The sequence below is a fragment of the Prenolepis imparis genome, unplaced genomic scaffold, assembly GCF_030444845.1.
Source record: "Prenolepis imparis isolate NDT839.2.m4 unplaced genomic scaffold, iyPreImpa1.0 SCAF_6, whole genome shotgun sequence".
NCBI lineage: Eukaryota > Metazoa > Arthropoda > Insecta > Hymenoptera > Formicidae > Prenolepis > Prenolepis imparis.
The window spans coordinates 12907104-12925987 of record NW_028141164.1 but is presented as its reverse complement, the minus strand read 5'-3'; the positions used below and the strand labels follow the sequence as shown (position 1 = coordinate 12925987).

Here is an 18884-nt window from a genome sequence, read left to right as displayed (position 1 = left end):
TGCTGCATCGAGCCGGTACCTGCTTACTCACTATACACCGACCAAAATAATACGTCCCAAGTGCGTCATCGATAGATCGTGGGAATTGACAGAGGCGATGAGATCAGCACTAATTCGCGGTGCTGCGAAGTTTTCGCGAATTAGCCGCCTCGCTTCTAAAATTCCTCGCGAACTGTCAAGCACGAATCCGTGACACTTGTAACATTTCGCTCGATCTTCGATGTGGCGTGAATACGGGGAGTGTAAATCTCGAGATATGTAATGATACAAAGGCGGAGATCATTTTTACACCGTATTTTTAGGCATTGAAAGATCGAAGTTCGTCGATATTATATATGCGAGTCGTAACTTGAAATTTCCAAAATTGTGTGCGTGACGCATATTGCGTCACGCATATTGCGTGACATCGTTTGACGTTTGAATAGCAATGCGTGGGATAGGGATGTTTTTCGCCAAAAATTCGTGACGCTTAAATTTCCGCGAAATTTTTAACTTCTTGTGTCGATTTTTTTCCACCTCGACTATAATCGCAATTTTTTTTCGAGCAATATCAAAACTCTTCAGGGATGCTAAATTTTTTTTGCTGCGAGACTTTGGACAATTGCCACGAATATTTTACGCACGATGCACAATGGTGTATGATAGGCAAAATAAAATATGACGATGCACGGAAGAGCGTAATTTCGCTCCTGCGGAAATCTTCGCATTACAATGAAACGTCGAACACAATGACTGCAATACGATTACTGGCGGAAAAAGAGTCTCAAAAGAGATTTTTCTATCTACTAGCTGAAAAATTACGATTTTTTTCCACGTTCTCTCGAAGCTACTAACAAGATTCGATTATAAGGATAAGATTATGACGTTTATATACAAGCTAATCCTAAATATGTCAAAGGGAGAACAGCTTTTAGAACAGCCGTTTACAATTGTAGCACAATATTTTCAATCACATATATGTGTCTTATTCGGTTATAAGGATGTGTTTAAATGATATTACGCAAAAAATATTATCACGCTTTAAAAATAAATATTGCTATTAAAAATAAATATCTTACGCATTAATTACAATAAAGCGGCAAAGTTTAATTTATGTTTTTTTCCTATCAATGTGACGTATTATAATTTTTTCTATAATAAAAACATGATAAACGAAATCGAATTAACTCCTCTACGAATGGAATTTACACTTCCAGAAGATAAGATGACACTCTCTATGTGTAAAATGATGCTATTTCAATAAGCTAACTTTGGAACCTCAATAATCTAATTTTCTCATTGTCAAACTCTTTAGAAAGACAATGAATAAAAAATTTGGTAAAAAAAATTGAGAAGCAAACTATATTTTTGACCAGAAAAAATTAATTATTAAAAAATATAAGGACGTATATTTCGACGTTACTTGACATCACAGATAAAATGAAATGATACTGTTTCAGTAGGTACTGTTAAGTTAAATCTCAATAATCTAATCTTCTCATTGTCAGAAAATTTTTGGAAAGATATTATGAGTAAAAAATACGGTAAAAACCGACAAGAATATTTTTCGCTAAAAAAATTTATTATTATTTATTATTATTTATATTTAATATTATTATTTAATATTATTTATTTAGTAATAATATTAAATAAATACAAGGATAAACGTATTTTTCGACGTTACTTGACATCACAGACATCGATATTTATGATTTAAAAATTAAAAATATTCTGAATCTCTATGCAAAGTGTACGAAGTACACTTAAAATTGTCCTACGATTGTAAAGAGTTAATATTTTTTATTTCTCTACGTTATAAGTACGGATTATCTCGGCCGAGAGAGCCCTAGCAGAAGCATACAGACTGGCCTTTCTCTCATTCATTATTCGTGCCGATTCCTTGCGTTTACTTCAAGTTATGACCACGCTCTCGGTTGCATAATGAATCGTAAGCCAACAATGCTGTCGCGTAATCGAATGGCGCGGACATTTGTGTTCTATCTGCGAACCAGGGACATGCATTCTCTCGCCTACAAAGTTTTCATAAAATGCAGGAAAATTACTCAACAACAAATGCAGACAGTAATAACATTGTACAATTTTTTAAAGTAAAAATCTCTTTAAAAGGATACAAGCTCTGCATCTGTCATTTCCATGAGATTTATCCCTATTTCTACTGTCAAAAGGTTATATAGAGTCAAGACGGTTGTTTCGTCCGATTTTTTATGGGCCTGTGCTTTTCTATGATTATATTTTTCGCAGGAGACATCATTTAAAACCTGTAAATAAATAACGATTAAATTGACAAATACAGAGAAAAGAAAGACAAAACGAGTTTAAAATTATTAATAACAACTATGATAAAATATATATATAAATTCGATATTAATAATAATAACAATAATAATAATAATAATAGTAACATTCGTGACGATGATAATAATTACAAAATCCGATATGCGAATGGAAGTAATATTAGAAGTATATGATCGCGCTTGCATGGACATATGCAATAATAACATTTTCACGATAATAGCTAAAACGGGGGCAATGGAAAATCAAATTAAAGAAAAGCCGGTTATTGGCGCATGTTGGTGTTTAATAACACAACAATCGCGGACAGGCATTAACATCAAGCTAGCCGACAGATTGCAAACATGGCGGGCAAGTCGTATGGCTGATTTCGTGATGCGCGTGTGTAGATATGTGTGTGTGTGTATATATATATATATATATGTGTGTGTGTGTGCCGGGATAACAACGCGTTCTAAATATATTCCGCGTAAGATGGATACGCGCTATTATGTGTTTCAGCAAAATCGTGACGTGCGTCAGCTGACCAATCCGGCCAACATACGTAACGTAGTCGCGATAATAATCGTCTATATGAATTAAATCGTCGGTCGTCGAATATTGAACGTTCGATATTGCATGCGAGATTAATTTCCCCCGACACTTTTCCGCGTAAATTACAAATTGGTAAATAAAAGTATAAACAATGCATAATACGCGTGAGTTAGTGATACAGACTTTGCGTTTTAAAGCTAGTTCTATTTAAAAAGAAAAGAAGCATTGTTTTTCTCTCTTTCCATAAAATGTCGAATATTTAAAAAACGCAATTATAAAAAAAATTTAGTTATATTAAAAAAATTAAATGTAAACATACAATGTATAATATTATCTTGCTGTGAATCACTGATAATGAGATTTATTTTTACTTGACTAAATTACTATGGCTTATATATCAGTAAGTACTGATGTTTCTTCTAAAGATTGAAAAAAATCTTTTCAGTGGCTCGACAAAGTAAAAACGAGACGATAATAACGAATAGATGAGAATAAGAGAGAGTGAGAAAAAATGAGAGGAAATAAAAGAAAATAAAAGTGAATTATTTTTAATATTGAAATGTGAATTGATAAAACAGATAAAGTTTAAATATTTTACTTTATATCATATATCCCATATAAACTTTATAACATATATCAATTTCAAAACAAAATCGATAGTGTCCCCTTTTCTGGATATTTACCCAGATAAATGATGTAAAATACTTTTGTTTCTCAGATGAAAAGAATTTTTCAAGTAGTTTTTCAAGAAAATTCTTCTAAATTCAAAGCAGTCTCTCTGACTTATATATAACATAATTTCTTTTGACACTTCTCTCATATACATATATCAAATATAATTTTATGTTAAATCATTATTTATTTATGAACTTTGTAAATATACTAATTAGAAATAATATTATATATAAAAAAAGAATTAGCTTTTTAAATATTTAAATCAAGTGAGAGATCGATGTGTTATATATACATCCTAATATAGATAATTTAGTAAATTTTGTAATACGAATCAATTATTATATCCTAATGAAACATTGCGAGCAACACTATGATGTAGAAGTAACGAAGAAAGATATCGAATGTGGGGGGACTACCTTTCTATAAAGCATTCTTATGACAAGAAAATAATATAACATGATTTATTAAAGCAAAAAAGAGAAAAAAAAACGGTAAAGAGAACAAAGATGAATTTTTTGAGATTATTCTACTTTTTGTATTCTTATTCTTATTCTTTTATAAGAATATTTTTTATATTGATTTTATTTATGACTTTATTTAGTCGTATGTCCTTTGAAACATCATCTCTCGGTCAGGATGTGTAAAATCAAATGAATCCATATTATATATCGCCAGTAAGAAATTAAATACTAAATATGTAGTTCGTTAAATTGACCAAAACTGGCTTATTTTATTACGTAAAACAATTACAACGTTTCATATTTAGTATTTAATTTCTTACTGGCGATATATAATATGAATTCATTTGATTTTACACATCCTGACCGAGAGATGATGTTTCAAAGGACATACGACTATAATGTGTTCCAGTGTACTTGAAAAGGATCACAAGCAGTGATCGAAACGTTGTAATTGTTTTACGTAATAAAATAATTTAACTCTAAATAATAATAATAATACTTTCGTCCACAGAGTGCCGTGTTACTTTTGTCCACAGACACATTTTTTGGAATAAAAGTATTATAACTTAAAAATAATGCAACACTTATCCAAATCAATCATAAAAATTTATCAATACATTTTAGAAGAATGCACCAGCAAATTATTACATCGATATATACAGTTTAACTAGGCATAGATACAAAAAACTAAAACAAGAAATAGTTACGTGAATAACGCAAATACACGAATTCCGCTCCTGCACGTGCAACTAACGCGACCGTTCTGCAACGATTAACTGAAAGGGAAGGGGGTCGATGCGTGCGCATTTGACTGTATAGTAAAAATTATTCAACATATTGTATAGGTTAATAGAAGGTTTGTTACTTTCATGACACTGTTACTTTTGTCCCAGGTCTCCCCTATTCTTTTATCTAGTATAGAATATAATATAGAAAAAAGAAATTAATAGAAGATATAGAACAGAATTTTGATTGCCTCTGATAATTATTCACTATTACTATTTTTCCTTTATTTTCTATACTTTTACAAAAATGTTAAACCTAAAAGTTCCTGCACATAAAATGCGAAGGCGCTTGCTGCACAGGATAAGGCGAGGCGAAGGTAGCCAATCAAATGTCGTTTCTTCTAAAGCTTTATTGGTTAGATCACCTCTGTGTCTAGATAACGAATGGACAAAATGCTAGTGGACCAGAAATAATGCATTATGGGATAGCGTTGCTCTGTGGCATTGCTATTTCTCTCTTTCTCTCACTATCTATCTATCTAATTTTTCCCCTCTCTCATTTCTGTCCACTAGCTTCTCGTCCATTCGATCCGAATGCAGTAATTTTTCGCGCATGCTGCGCTTCCGCTTTTCTGCACGAGTAGGAGTAGGAGCAAAGAAAGAAGCCTGCTTATAAGCTGCTGCTAATACTAGTAACTATTGGATACTATTCCGTTTTCAACTTTTCTCGAAGAAGCACGTGTCTCCAAACTGAGTGAATATTCCGAATAAATTGTCGAATAAACTTAATTATGTGTGTACCAGAATGAGAAAGAAAATATCACCAAAGTATATAAGGTATGTAACATCAAAGGCACAATCAAACATCTATTCGTATGTATATAATAGAAGTAATTTAGATTTGCTAAATGCCAAAAAAGCTGGTTATTATTCCATTATTACAGATAATTACAGACCTTCTAAATAAAGGTTTTTTATAATATTCTTATGTCTAAGACAGATAAATTAGTTGATTATATTCATTGATTATATTTATATGTAAAAATATTGAATCTAGAAATATTGAAGTGGAATTTATTAATTAAAAAAATCATTAAAGGGGGTAAAAAACTATTATATATATGTATATATTTATATTTATATAATGTGTATGTGTATGTGGTATAAATCGAGATAAAAATATCAATCATTTTATTCCAATAAAATTTACAAAATTTAATTTAAAAGAGATATTCTTCGAATTTTCTAAAATAAATGTACAACCACGTGCTCTCAAGCTAATAAATGTAATAAATTATATGTATGTGATATATTTGATATATTTATCGAGACGGAAAATCTATAAAACTACCCTACACAAATTTTTCTTTACTTCTCTTTATACATTTTGTAATATTAACATTATAATATTAATAGCATAAATTTAATAATTAAAGATTTAAAAAAAGCATGTCAAAATACGCGACCACGTGCTGTATACGGCCCGCCGAAACTCTTTTAGAAATCTTTTGGAGAAACAAGATTTGAAAAAATAGTAAAAGTTTAAAAAATTAGGTTCTTGTTGGAAAGCACGCATTATGTTTATGCATACGGTCTTCAGCTTAATAGAAAATAATTAATGTGGCCCATGATGCAAAACGAAATTGATATGTCTGTTCTGAACTCCTGGATATACGTTCCTTTTCTTTTTTTTTTTTTTTTTTGGACTTGCATTTATCGAAATGTGAAAAAAAAGAATATTATATTTATAGGGTAGTTAAATTAATCGATCACACTAGCCAATGAATTTGTCTAAGTTATGACTTTATCGACCATATGGTTGTGGTCTTTATAAAGTATAACTTGAAATTATTAATTACAAATTTTTCTTAAGTGAGAAAAATTTTGGTCCGAAAGTCGCTGGAATCGGGAATCGAACCCGAGTCTTTCATTCACTCACCATAGTAATGAGCTAAGATAGCATAGTACTACTTAAAATAGAAGTCATTACATTCATTGACAATAAGCTCTCCTTGCTCTTCGATCGAGTGAGTTCTTCTTCTTCCTTCCCTTTGTTCAGTCTCTTCTTTGTCACAATTTGATCCTTTCGTATCTTTTTGTCCGGTCTTTCGAGCAGTTGACTTTCTTGCAATAATGTTAAACAAAAATGTATCACATCTTTATATTTGTATCACATATAGATGTATCACATATTTATATTGATAACTATACATAATGCGTAATTTCTTTATCCAATTCAAGTGTATAGCGCATTTTCAAGATAAATAGTAAAAAATGTAAAAATCTATCTTACACGGAAGTCTACACATATTTGACACGTGTTTGATATAATAACGTTCGACATACTTAAAATACTGAATAATGTTTAATTTGGTTCAATTAACTTTTTTGATTACATTCAATATAGATATATTTCTCTCATATAAATTTTGATTCACGTTTTTCGCGCAAAAAGTTATTCTCTTATCAATAATTAACGAAAAAAACCATGATTACACATTTACACGTCTTTACTTTGAAAGCGAAAGAATATTTCGCTGCTGTGTTATTGCGTTATTTTATTGGTCGGGAATTCATCAGATGCAGCGCAAAATTGTAAAATAAATGAATATAATTTTATCTCTCTGAAAATTCGCGAAATTTGCATTATTGAGAGTTCAAATGAACTTTTTACACCCTATTTATCGAACTATTAACTCGAATATTATTCACTCTCCGTCTCTTTTTATTCCTTCTGTGACGCATACTTTATATCATATTCACCAGCCTATTATACATATATGTATATATACATACACATACATACGTTGTACTCACGTTCATGTCCATTCATAAACCGCAAACTTTGTGTTTACAATCTGCATCTATTGTCTTGCGCTTGAGGGATGTTTCCTCGGAGTATCGAATAAATAATGCATTCTCTTTCTCTTGCTTTCACCTTCCATTGTTTCCTCGACTTTAATTCGAACGATTCTTAAGTAATTCTCGAAAATTATCGAAACTTGTTTCGTATTCGCAAAGTATCTGTTCCTACGAAAAAAAAAAAATAAATAAATAAACACGTTTGAAGAAAAATCGTCAAAATTATAATTCTTGGCGTATAATTTATTTATTTTTCCATTAGTTATATTCTATTGTAAAAATAGAAATATTTTCTGCAATAAACAAATAAAAACTTTGTTATGCTTAACAATATTATCATAAAAATTTCTGTCGAATTAATATATACAAAATATCAAAGATTTATAAGCTTTAAATATTGAGAACATTTTCATCGATCGATATATACTTATAGTAAAAATGTTTTAATGTTGATGATGTCACGTATATGATAAATTTTTAATCTAGATGCAATATATCAAGCATATGAAAAATGACTATTTTTTTCTTTCAGATTGGACCGAAGTTTCGTACCGAACAGAAATGAAGATACGAGGTATAATTATTTATCAAATTTTATTAAATTAAGATACGTTTCTATTATATATATATATTTTATCATTCTTAAATTCTATTTAATAATGATAGCCTTTTAAGCACTATAATTCTCTTTTATTTTCAACTAATAATTCTATTACTATAATTCTTTTTCATACACTAACATTATAATTCTTTTTTATTTTCAACTAATAATTCTATCAATATTACAATATTAAAATATTGCACATATATATTGATGAGTTTATTTTTAATCGTATTATATTTCTTATATGGACTTTCTACAAAAATAGAGTAAATCGACAAAATAAAACAATATAAACAATTAACATATTTAAATATTTGATAATAAAAAGCAATTGTTGTCAATTTTATTTATTTAATTTTTTAAAATTTTATTTAATTTAATTTAATCAAAGGAAGAGAATTTAAATATTTTACTTAATTTGTTAAAATTAAAAAAAAACACGACTCTATATTACGTATATATTAGGGTGGTCGTTAAATGGAAGATCATGTTGGATGGTCATAAATCAGCTCCAAATGTAGAAAAAATAATTCTCTAATTTTTTCAGATTTTTATTTTCAGCTCTGAGTCTCCCTGTTTGCACGTGGATTTTTTCCATTTAAAAAAATACCAATTTAAGTAATTTTTAGATTAAAAATAGAATCAACAAACCTGATTTAAATAAGTTTCGCTGCCGTGAGGTATAGCATGAAATTGTATACGGGGTATTTCACTCGAGTTTATATTCTTATATCAATTCATTTATTTATTCATTTATATGTTATTTAAATATTATTTATATGATATTTTTTAATAATTTGAAAAAAATACTAATTTACTTCAGTTCTAGATGGAGTCAGCTGCAAAAGTAGTGAACAAAATTATTCAATTTTTCATAAAAGATAGTCAAAAATCGTATATGGGCTATTCCACACGAGTCGTGGGTGTTTTTAATTCAGTTAATTATTTTTTATCCATTTTTCAAGCAATATAACGACGTATCTTATATTTTTTTGAATCTTCCTTGAACTTTAAATCGTCGTTATTTTCGATTATATAGGAAAAAGATGTGTAGGGAATTCCATTCCAGTGCTCAATGATTAAGCGCAAATTTTCGATAATTTTTTTTTTTTTTTAGAAAAAAATTAATAACAGAAAAAAAAATTGATGACAGAAGCAGCTGCAGAACTGTGGTGTTAAGATATTAAGCTCTCATGTGAAATATCTAAAACAAAAGCCCAATGTATCATCAGGACTACCAATACAAGAAAATAAGCTATATTAAAAAAGAATACAAAAAAAAATTATATCTTCAACAAAAAAAAATCAATGGAAAATAATAAATTAATCGATATATTGATTACTCCGCAAAATAATAATTTAAATTTTTTCACTCGATTTGTGTGTAGTATAACACACACAACTCGAGTGAAATACCTCATATACGATGTTTTACTATTTTCACGGCAATGAAACGTATTTCATAAAATGTCGCTATTTTAGACTAGAACTAACTTAAATAAATATTTTTTAAATGAAAAAGAAAATTACGTGCCAACAGGGAGACTCAGGACTCAAAATAAAAATCTGAAAAAATTAGAGATTTTTTTTTTTCACATTTAAAGCCGATTTACGACTATCCAACATTAAAATTCTGAAAAAACCCATATAACGACCACCCTAGTATATATGTTAGCATATATGTTAAAAGGTAAAAGAAGAAATTCTAAAAAGATTCTAAAGAAGAAATTCTAAGAAGAATCTAAAAGTGTACATTACAGACAAAGCATGCATACGTATAGATATATTTTAAAATTCAACACTGTTACTTTGAATAGAAACATAAATATATTATACTAGCGTTTTTTGGTACCAATTTCGAAGAAATCGGCCCATTAATGAAGGAGTGCATGGGTGGGTGCGTGGGTGGGTGGGTAGGGTTGTAAAAATTTAAAAAAACTACATAGTAGTCATCCCCGAAAAATTTCGAAAATTTTGATACCAATTTCGCGAAAATCGGTCCATAAATTTGTGAGTGCGTGGGTGAGTGCGTGGGTGGAGGTGTAAAACTTGAAAAAAAAACCACATAGTAGTCATCCCCACAAAATTTGCATCATTTTGGTACCAATTTCGAGAAAATCGGTCCATAAATATGCGATTGCGTGGGTGGGTGCGTGGGTGGGGGTGTAAAATTAAAAAAAAACCACATCGTCACCATCCCCGAAAAATTTGCGAAATTTTGGTACCTGTTTCGAGAAAATCGGACTATAAATGTGGAAGTAGTTCGCGGTCAGACAGACAGACAGACAGACGGACGGTACTTATATATATAGATAATATAAATCAAAACTAAACAAAATTCTCTACTCTGTATCACATCACACAGTTAATGTATTTTCGGTTTTTTATTATTTTACTTATAATTCGACATATCTCGTCTCTTTTCGTTTCTATTGCATTATAAAAGAAATATTAAATACAGACAATCTCGAAATCGAGAGATAGTTTCGGAATTATTTCCATAAATGCTTGATATTCTGTCAGTAGTTTGACAGATATACTGCTTCATTTAAATACATATTCTATACATATACATATATATATAATATATATATTCTAAAAGATTCTATTATTTGCCCCATCTGCAAAATGCAAGCTGGGGCGTACAAAAATTTATTGTGTATGTTACATTTACATTTGGCGCCGTTGGCAGCCTTCAGTATACGAGACCAAGGGCACTGGTCTCGTGTATGTACACACACACACTTGGGTATATACTGAGATAAGCGTCTGAACTTATATTTATACACATACTCGGAGAATTCTAACTACGGAAATGAGTAAAGTAAAATCTCCATTTAGTATAATATTTCCTTACTATTATATATATAGGGTGAGATAATAATTATTTATTATCACCTTAAATAACTTCTAATCTATAAGGTCCAGAGGAAAAGTTGTCTAATCAAAAGTTCATGGTACGAAAGAAGCTATCATATGATGATGGTAATTTTTGTCTAGGTGGAGGCGCTTCGAAGATATCAAGATCATCTTTATTTTTTTATATGGAACTACCCTAAGTATTTTATGTAAATAAATTCCTTGTAACATTCTGCTGTATTAAAGTAAAATTATCGAAAATTAAATATTTTACGAAGTCTTTTGTATTTTATATCAAAATATATCAGACAGGGATATAGGATGTGTATTTATAATTATTTATAATTAATTTATAAATTCAAAATTAGAATTAAAATTAAATTACTTACAGCTGGCTTTTTTTTAATCAGTTATCATTATCAGAGATATTTATGTAATTTGGTATTTTGATTTAAAAATTATGACACACAATTGTAGTTTACTGTAGATTCCCATCGTTTCGACAATATTTTCTCAATATATTATATGATACTGAAATTTCCTTTATTTCATGTTATCACGAAGATAATCTTCTCGACGAGTGAAAGGGCAAAGATATTAAAAATTATAGCGCAATTGTGGGGGAACGAAAAAGAAACGAATTGGATTTACGAGACGACACGACAAAGGCCTTTAGACGGTTTCAGGCAGGGAACAAGGAGTGCTCTCTGGGAAGGCCGTATCGGTCAGAGCCCCCTATAAACGGCTTTATCGGACACCGGTGCATACAGGCGATAAAACGGATATCAACGCGTGTAATTCGCTGTAATGCTCTTTTTCTCTCGTCTTTTTTTTTCCTTTCGTAGCCGTTTATTATAAGGTCGCTCTTTTTCGAGAGCGATCTTTTGATGTTGGGTAAAAGAAGCCCACGACAGTTATAAATAATTTTCTTAAAGAAAGAACCGCGTATCCAAAGATATTCCCTTCCGTCTCTTTCCCGCCTTAATTTAGTGTCAGTTAATTTTTCATTTAATTGTAAACATTTTATCGTATCGTAAAAATTTTAACGGTAAAATTATATTAATTTTTTAGAAATAATGGTTTTATTTTTTTATTGTTTGAGTCTATTATACGCGAATTACATTTGCGAATAAACTTTTTTATATAAGAACAAAAGCCTACATATGAATTAAATTAGTATTATGCATATGTATTATTTCTATACATATAAGAGTGCATATGTATTATTTGTTTATGTAAGAGCAAAAAAAAGTCGTGAAACCATCGTTATAAAAAATAAGACGGTACTATATACGCGATTCCAGAAAGCTTTGAAAAAGGCCTTTTCTTATCGTGGGCAGAAAGAGAGATGCGCTCGTCCATCTAGAAGGGATCTCAATTAGTGAAAAACAAAAACACGAAAAGAGAGCTTCTCTTCGATTTGCGTTTAGCTCTTCAGCTCGTGTACTAATTTTATAACAGCATACACAATTTCTTACTGCTTTAAACAAAAAAAATATGCACAATACATATGTATATAAAATATTAGAGTTTATTATTAAAATTATTAAAAGATTAATTATTAAAATTTAATATGCTCTGCCTTAGATACTTAATATATTATTAATATATGTGACATATACACACATATACATATATATATATATATATAATTTTATTTTAAGAACATAATAACGAAGTCTCAATAACTAACCTTATAAACAAGTCTTAATAATTAAATAGATATCGTAAGTCTTAATATTTAGATAAGTATAATGGAACCACTATATTTTTTAAATATAAATCGATTCCTCACATTTCTACATAAAAAATTATAAGGATAGTCAAAAAGTGAATAGTTTACGAAATATTTTATACTTTAATTTGACATAATCTTACATAAACATGAAATATCTCGTAAAATATTCATTGATGATCTTATCTCAATATTTTTATGCACAAATTAATTAGGGGAATTAATTGGTATAAAGAAAAGTAGTTGTTTTTAAGAAAATGTATGTAATTTGCAGCTAATAGCTATACTGCAGCTATAGCTTTTAGACTGGGTACGTATATATATATTTTTTTATTTTTTATATTAGTACTAAGTTGAAATTTATCGTCGTATTTATCGGCTACGATTCTCCTACAATCCTACATATGATGATGTGTCAATACATAATTCAGACCTGGAATCACATTTAAATATATGAAACAAGCGAGATATGGAAATATCAGATACTAATTAAAGACAAAGCTCGCGTAACTTTAGACTGATTTGCTCGATCGCTTTAAACTAAACGTGATCATTCCAAAGTGGCAAGAAATATAGTCAGACATAAATACCGAACAGATAGAGAATAGGGTTATCTTGGATTCCAACCTTTAAGTATAGGATTAATCTTGTTTAAGTCAAGAACCGGAATGAATCTCGTCGCGATTAAGAAATAAATTGTTAAAAATATACATAAATTATTCCCGCTCGTATTCTAATATAACAATAAATAAAGACTTCTCGGCCAACTAACGAGCAAATTAATTATATGTTCACAAATATTATTTATTCTTCTACAAATTTACAACATAATAAACGTTTCGGCTGTACGCAGCCTTCCTCAGTACATTTCTAACGCAAGTACAATAAAAACTCCATGTAACAATAAAACCGAACCGATCATTATTTTCAAACGCATATGAGAGAGTCTTTTGAAAATTAATGGGAGAAGTGGAATTATGGGAGAGTGAGAGCATTAGAAAAGCGTAATTTCATTTCGCTCATCATTGACCATCCTGGATGCTCAAAAGACTCTCTCATATGCGTTTGAAAATAATGATCGGTTCGGTTTTATTGTTACATGGAGTTTTTATTGTACTTGCGTTAGAAATGTACTGAGCAAGGCTGCGTACAGCCGAAACGTTTATTATGTTGTAAATTTGTAGAAGAATAAATAATATTTGTGAACATAAATTGTTAAACATAACGCGGTTGCAGATCAATGAAACCGCCATTATTTAGCCAATGATATACATATATTATGAGGTTCAATATGACTCTAGTGTAGAGATGAAGGAAGTTATCAAAGAGCAACGAAAATTTCATGATATAGTATATCTAAGATACGATGCAAGTCATATAATAATTTATTCAGCGCGATAATCTTACTAGGCCGAATAAAATAAATATCTGCAGAGAGTGGAAATATTTTTCAAAGAGAAAAAAATATTCCTCTCTCGAAAACCAATGTGCAACTCTTGTCACTTGCGTGACTTATCAGAATGTTTCGTCACTGGGCCACCTTTTTTTTTCAATAACACACTATCAGCCTTAAGCAATGTTTTACCGCGATACACAAGCGGTTGTGTCACAGACGGTCTGTTATCGGGCCCGACTATAGTAAAAAAAAAAAATTGTAAAAGACGACGTACAAAAACGATTCCCGCGATTTATCTTCCCGCTTGTGTATTTTCAACGAGTGATTTACGCAATCGGGGTGATTTGCGTTAGTTCGGAACAAAAAAAAAGATTTTCGAAAGAACTGACATTTGCGAAAGCGAGACGTCAAAATCTGAAAATATTTCCCTCATCCCCCCATGCATTTGAGGCAATCCATGCGAGAAATTGCGTGTGGTTTTTGTTTCTAAAGGTTTTACACTAGTACATGTCAAAGAGCGAAGAACTATGAATTTTTCGATCGAGTACGGACGAATTCGCGAATAAAGCTTTTGAAGAAAGTCGCTCCGACCGAAACACACATGAATTACGTGAAAGAACATGAATGGCACGTGAATTTTAACGTTTCAAACGCACCCAGTACACGGTTTCGTATACCGAAAAAGGGATTGTTTGAAAAAAACCATGGCATTTTTACTGAATGAACTCGAATAAACCTGGAATTCGTATAAACCTATAAGCTCGTCGCGTTATATCGACAGGTGTTGCATTAAATTATTCATGTAACAGAAAATGGAATTTTAAGTCTAATTATAATAAACATTTTATTCTAATTAATACATTTTATTTAATTAATATCTATTGATATATTTTATTTTATTTATATTTTATTTTAATTTATTTCTAGAAGAAATTTGAGATATTTTATTTTTCTCTTCTTCTTTTTTTTATCTTTATATAAATCCGATCGACGTTTTTAACTCTTCTGTCAATAAAACTTTAAATATTAAAAATGCGTTGAAATTGTTCTTCGCTCGAAATAAATCACAAAGAATCTTTGCATCTAGAAGCCTCCTAAAATATAACGGGAAAAAATGTTTGATGCCCAGCAGCTGCTATAAAGAAATTATCTTAATGCAATGTGTATTGAAAACACGCAATCCGATCCGGGTACCCATACATTGATAAAAAGGTAAAAAAAATTATACATCGAGAAAGAAAAATTAAAATAATAATATTTGAACGTTAATGAAGATCTGAATAAATCTGTTGCTTCAGAGATATCAAAAATTCAATCGACATTTCATTCCTCATCTCCGACATATTTTATTTTTTCTATTCCTTTTAATCAGGCAAGTCTACTCTCTGGAAAATCGAGAATTGTCAGCGATTTTTTTTATGTTGAAAAATTCAGAAATTGTGCAATTTTATTGAGATTCGAGGAATATTTTCCAAAAATTGTATGATAATTTTACTTTTATTTAGCATTTAAGAAACATATGTTTCGCATCTTTGCAATATTCAAGCTTTATTAAACGTTACGTGATTTTTAACCCTGCCTTCATTTTGTCTTTCGACCAAGAAAGAAAGAGAGAGAGAGTCAAGCTTATGCAAGTTTCATAAAAAATAGTTTAACTTTTTAATATTTTAATAAATTAGCACTCCTTAAGACGTTTATAAAAATTAATTTTTATTTTAAATTTTATTTTATATTTTTATTTTTACATATTTCTTAGAGTTAGTGATATATTGCACTTTGTTACATCGTCCAAATTAATTTTACAATTAATTAATCAATATTAAATAAAAAATGCTAAAAATATTGCATTCTCGGTAACTTTCTTTGCAATCGTATGAATAGAAAACATTAGAAAACATACAAAAAAGAAACTTATTTTAAAAAGTTGCATATACAAATTTTCTTATTTTACCTGGATTTTTTAATGCGAAATACCTGGAATTCTCAAAGAAATTTTTTTACAAGATTCGAGTAGACATCTTGTCAGGATAACGAAAATGCATTTTGTTCTTCAGATCCCCGTTTCTCTTCTTCGCAAATCAGAACGAAAATCGACAAGAGGGAGGGAGGAGGGGGGTGATGAAATCTCGCCCTCCCTCGAAATCAATTTTTTTGCCATCACACACAGTGTTACGAGATCTCGATGCCTATCTGCCTCGCGCATTAGCATCGAGCGACCTTTCTCCGTTCGCTTCCACGTTGCTAAAAAGATCACGACAGCGATTATGGAATAAAATTGCGCCTCGCTTTCGCTTTTCACGCGAAAAGGTCGGCGACGATCCAGAACTGCGCTCTGATTCTGATCGATTCTCACTAAGGCGCGTATTTAATTGATTTTGACATCTGTCAAAATCACGGCACAACGCAAAGTATCTGTTATCTTTGAAACTAGGTTGACCGAGATCCCAAAGAAATATCATACGTATATACATCTTATAATTGATCGAAATCTATCTGATCTAAATTCCTTTCGATTTTTATATATATGTATAATTAGTATACTTATATATATAAATATATTAAAATATAAATATAAATTGTATTTATATATTTATATATAATTAGTATATAAAAATGTGTTTTGCAATATAATAAATTTCAGTGAGATATAAATACGCGAGAACTGCACGAAGTAAACGACTTGTCAGATCAAGTGTCAGATTAATTAAATTGCGATGAATATGTCTGTCTCGCTTTTTCTACTTTTGTTTTTCCGCGAATTTTCGTAATGACAAACTCACTCTCGACTCGGCTCTTCGACAAGTTTCTTCTTGAAATTCTCGGTCAAAGGCTTCTCTTTGCAGTTTTGCCGTGAGTTTTGTCATCGGGAGAGATCCATGAACACTCTCTCTGAGAGTGAATATCTACGTAAATTTTCATAAATTACAGTCACATATTCACAGTGGTCGGGTCTTTACAATTAGTGAAAGGAGAACTCGGAGGGAGAGAGACAGAGAGAGAACATTTCGACATATTTCGACTACAAAATGTAGGGAAAGGGAGAGAGAACCTCCTGCCTTCATTTTGCCTCTCGACCGAAAGAGAGAGAAAGAGACAGAAGGGGGGGGAGGGGAGAGAGAAAGAGAGAGAGTCGAGCTTCCGCACCGCATTTCATATCGACTTTTACCAGCCTTAAAACCGTATCGCATAAAACTGTTGGTCGACCATTCCAACGAATTACGATCGACAAAAGACAGCCTTTATGCTCGACATGTATATATGTGTGTTGTGCTTTAAGCCCCATCTTTAAACGATGCACAACCGGTATCTAAGATTGCAATTTGAAATTTTTTAGAAAAAACTATATCTTTGCTTTCTGTTAAATCTCAAAGTCTTTGTTTCCATGAGCAAAGGAGATAGCGGGATAATTAAGAGCCAAAAACAAAGCTTTGTTACTGTAGAAACTTTTCTCGAACAGAGAAAAAACATCGAGTTTCGATATTTTTTTATAATTCTAATAAAGAACAAGTAGACAGATTAATATCTAATTAACGTATATAATTTGATCATAATTTAACATACGCTAAAGTCGTCTACAATTACATATTACTGAAAACGAGAGTTTAGCATATTTTAAATTTAAATTATGATCAAATTAGGTATTAATTAGATATTAATAATCTACCTGTTTGTTCTTTATAAAATTTTTAAAAAATTACGCTTTGAAAAAAGAATCAATACAATAAAATAAATAATAATAAATAATATTCGATACCCAAGAGAATGTAATCAAGTTCGAGAAGTCTTATTGATTTAAAATTATGATCACATTAAATATTGCTTAAATATTAATCTATCTGTTTGTTCTTTATGAGGTTTAAAAAAGATTTTGCTTCAAGAAAGAAAATCAATAAAATAAATTTAATGATAATATAAATACTATTCGATACCCAAAAAAGTGTGTGATCAAGTTCGAGAGGTCGAAGCTGATGGAATGGGGACGCGGTGAGCTCGTAATGTTCAACCACCTCCATTGAAGCGAAAGATCGCGCTTCCATAAGGAGCGATATCTCGGCGAATCATGCTTATTGCGCTTGATGATTGTCTTGACTCATCGTTAGCGAATGTCAGCGAGTGACGTTTAAGAGCTCGTTGATGCCTCGCCGAGGAGGAGAATGTCGACGTCGCATGACTTTAGAGAGATGCTCATTCGATACCATCGAAATATCGAGATATTTTGTATCTAATATATTACATATTTCTCGCTCTTTTCTTTTTCATTACCTTATTTTTCGTATCAAAAAATTTTGAAAATATAATATTAAATGTAAAAATATTGAAAATATATTCAATTCTCTGTCCTTTTTTATTATTATAACAAATATTAATTTTTTTGTTTAAATTTTGCATTAATTCTTTCCTTGATAATAATAACTAATGATAATAAAATATTAATATATTTTAATTAAATATTAAATCGCGAGATATCTCCATGAATGACGCGTAACTTGTTCGAAAAATCGATTATTAAAGCTGTCATCGCGAAGTGACCCAAAACGATAAATCGCTAATCAACTTCTTGTATAATGATAGCTTCTTGTATAAACTCGTTATCGCCCAGCGGTGATTAACCTCCCTCCTTTTCTCTCTCTCTCTCTCTCTCTCTGGAAAACTTCTGTATTGATCTTTGACAATGTTTATTACCGTTGTACAAAGATAGAAGTCGCATATAAATACCAGAATCGATTTTTCTCTTTTTTTT

General features: G+C 30.3%; 1 protein-coding gene across 2 annotated transcripts in view; it reads left to right on the top strand.

Moving 5' to 3' along the window:
* LOC145937729 (uncharacterized) overlaps positions 1-18884 on the top strand; it is a 174449-nt gene that overhangs the window by 113400 nt on the left and 42165 nt on the right. For both annotated transcript variants that reach the window (XR_014425616.1, XM_083041021.1), the window contains exon 2: positions 8082-8123. Coding sequence is in view for 1 of the 2 variants with exons in the window: in XM_083041021.1 (XP_082897147.1) it covers positions 8082-8123 (42 nt within the window). In the remaining variant the exon portion in view is untranslated. The remainder of the gene's footprint in view (positions 1-8081; positions 8124-18884) is intronic.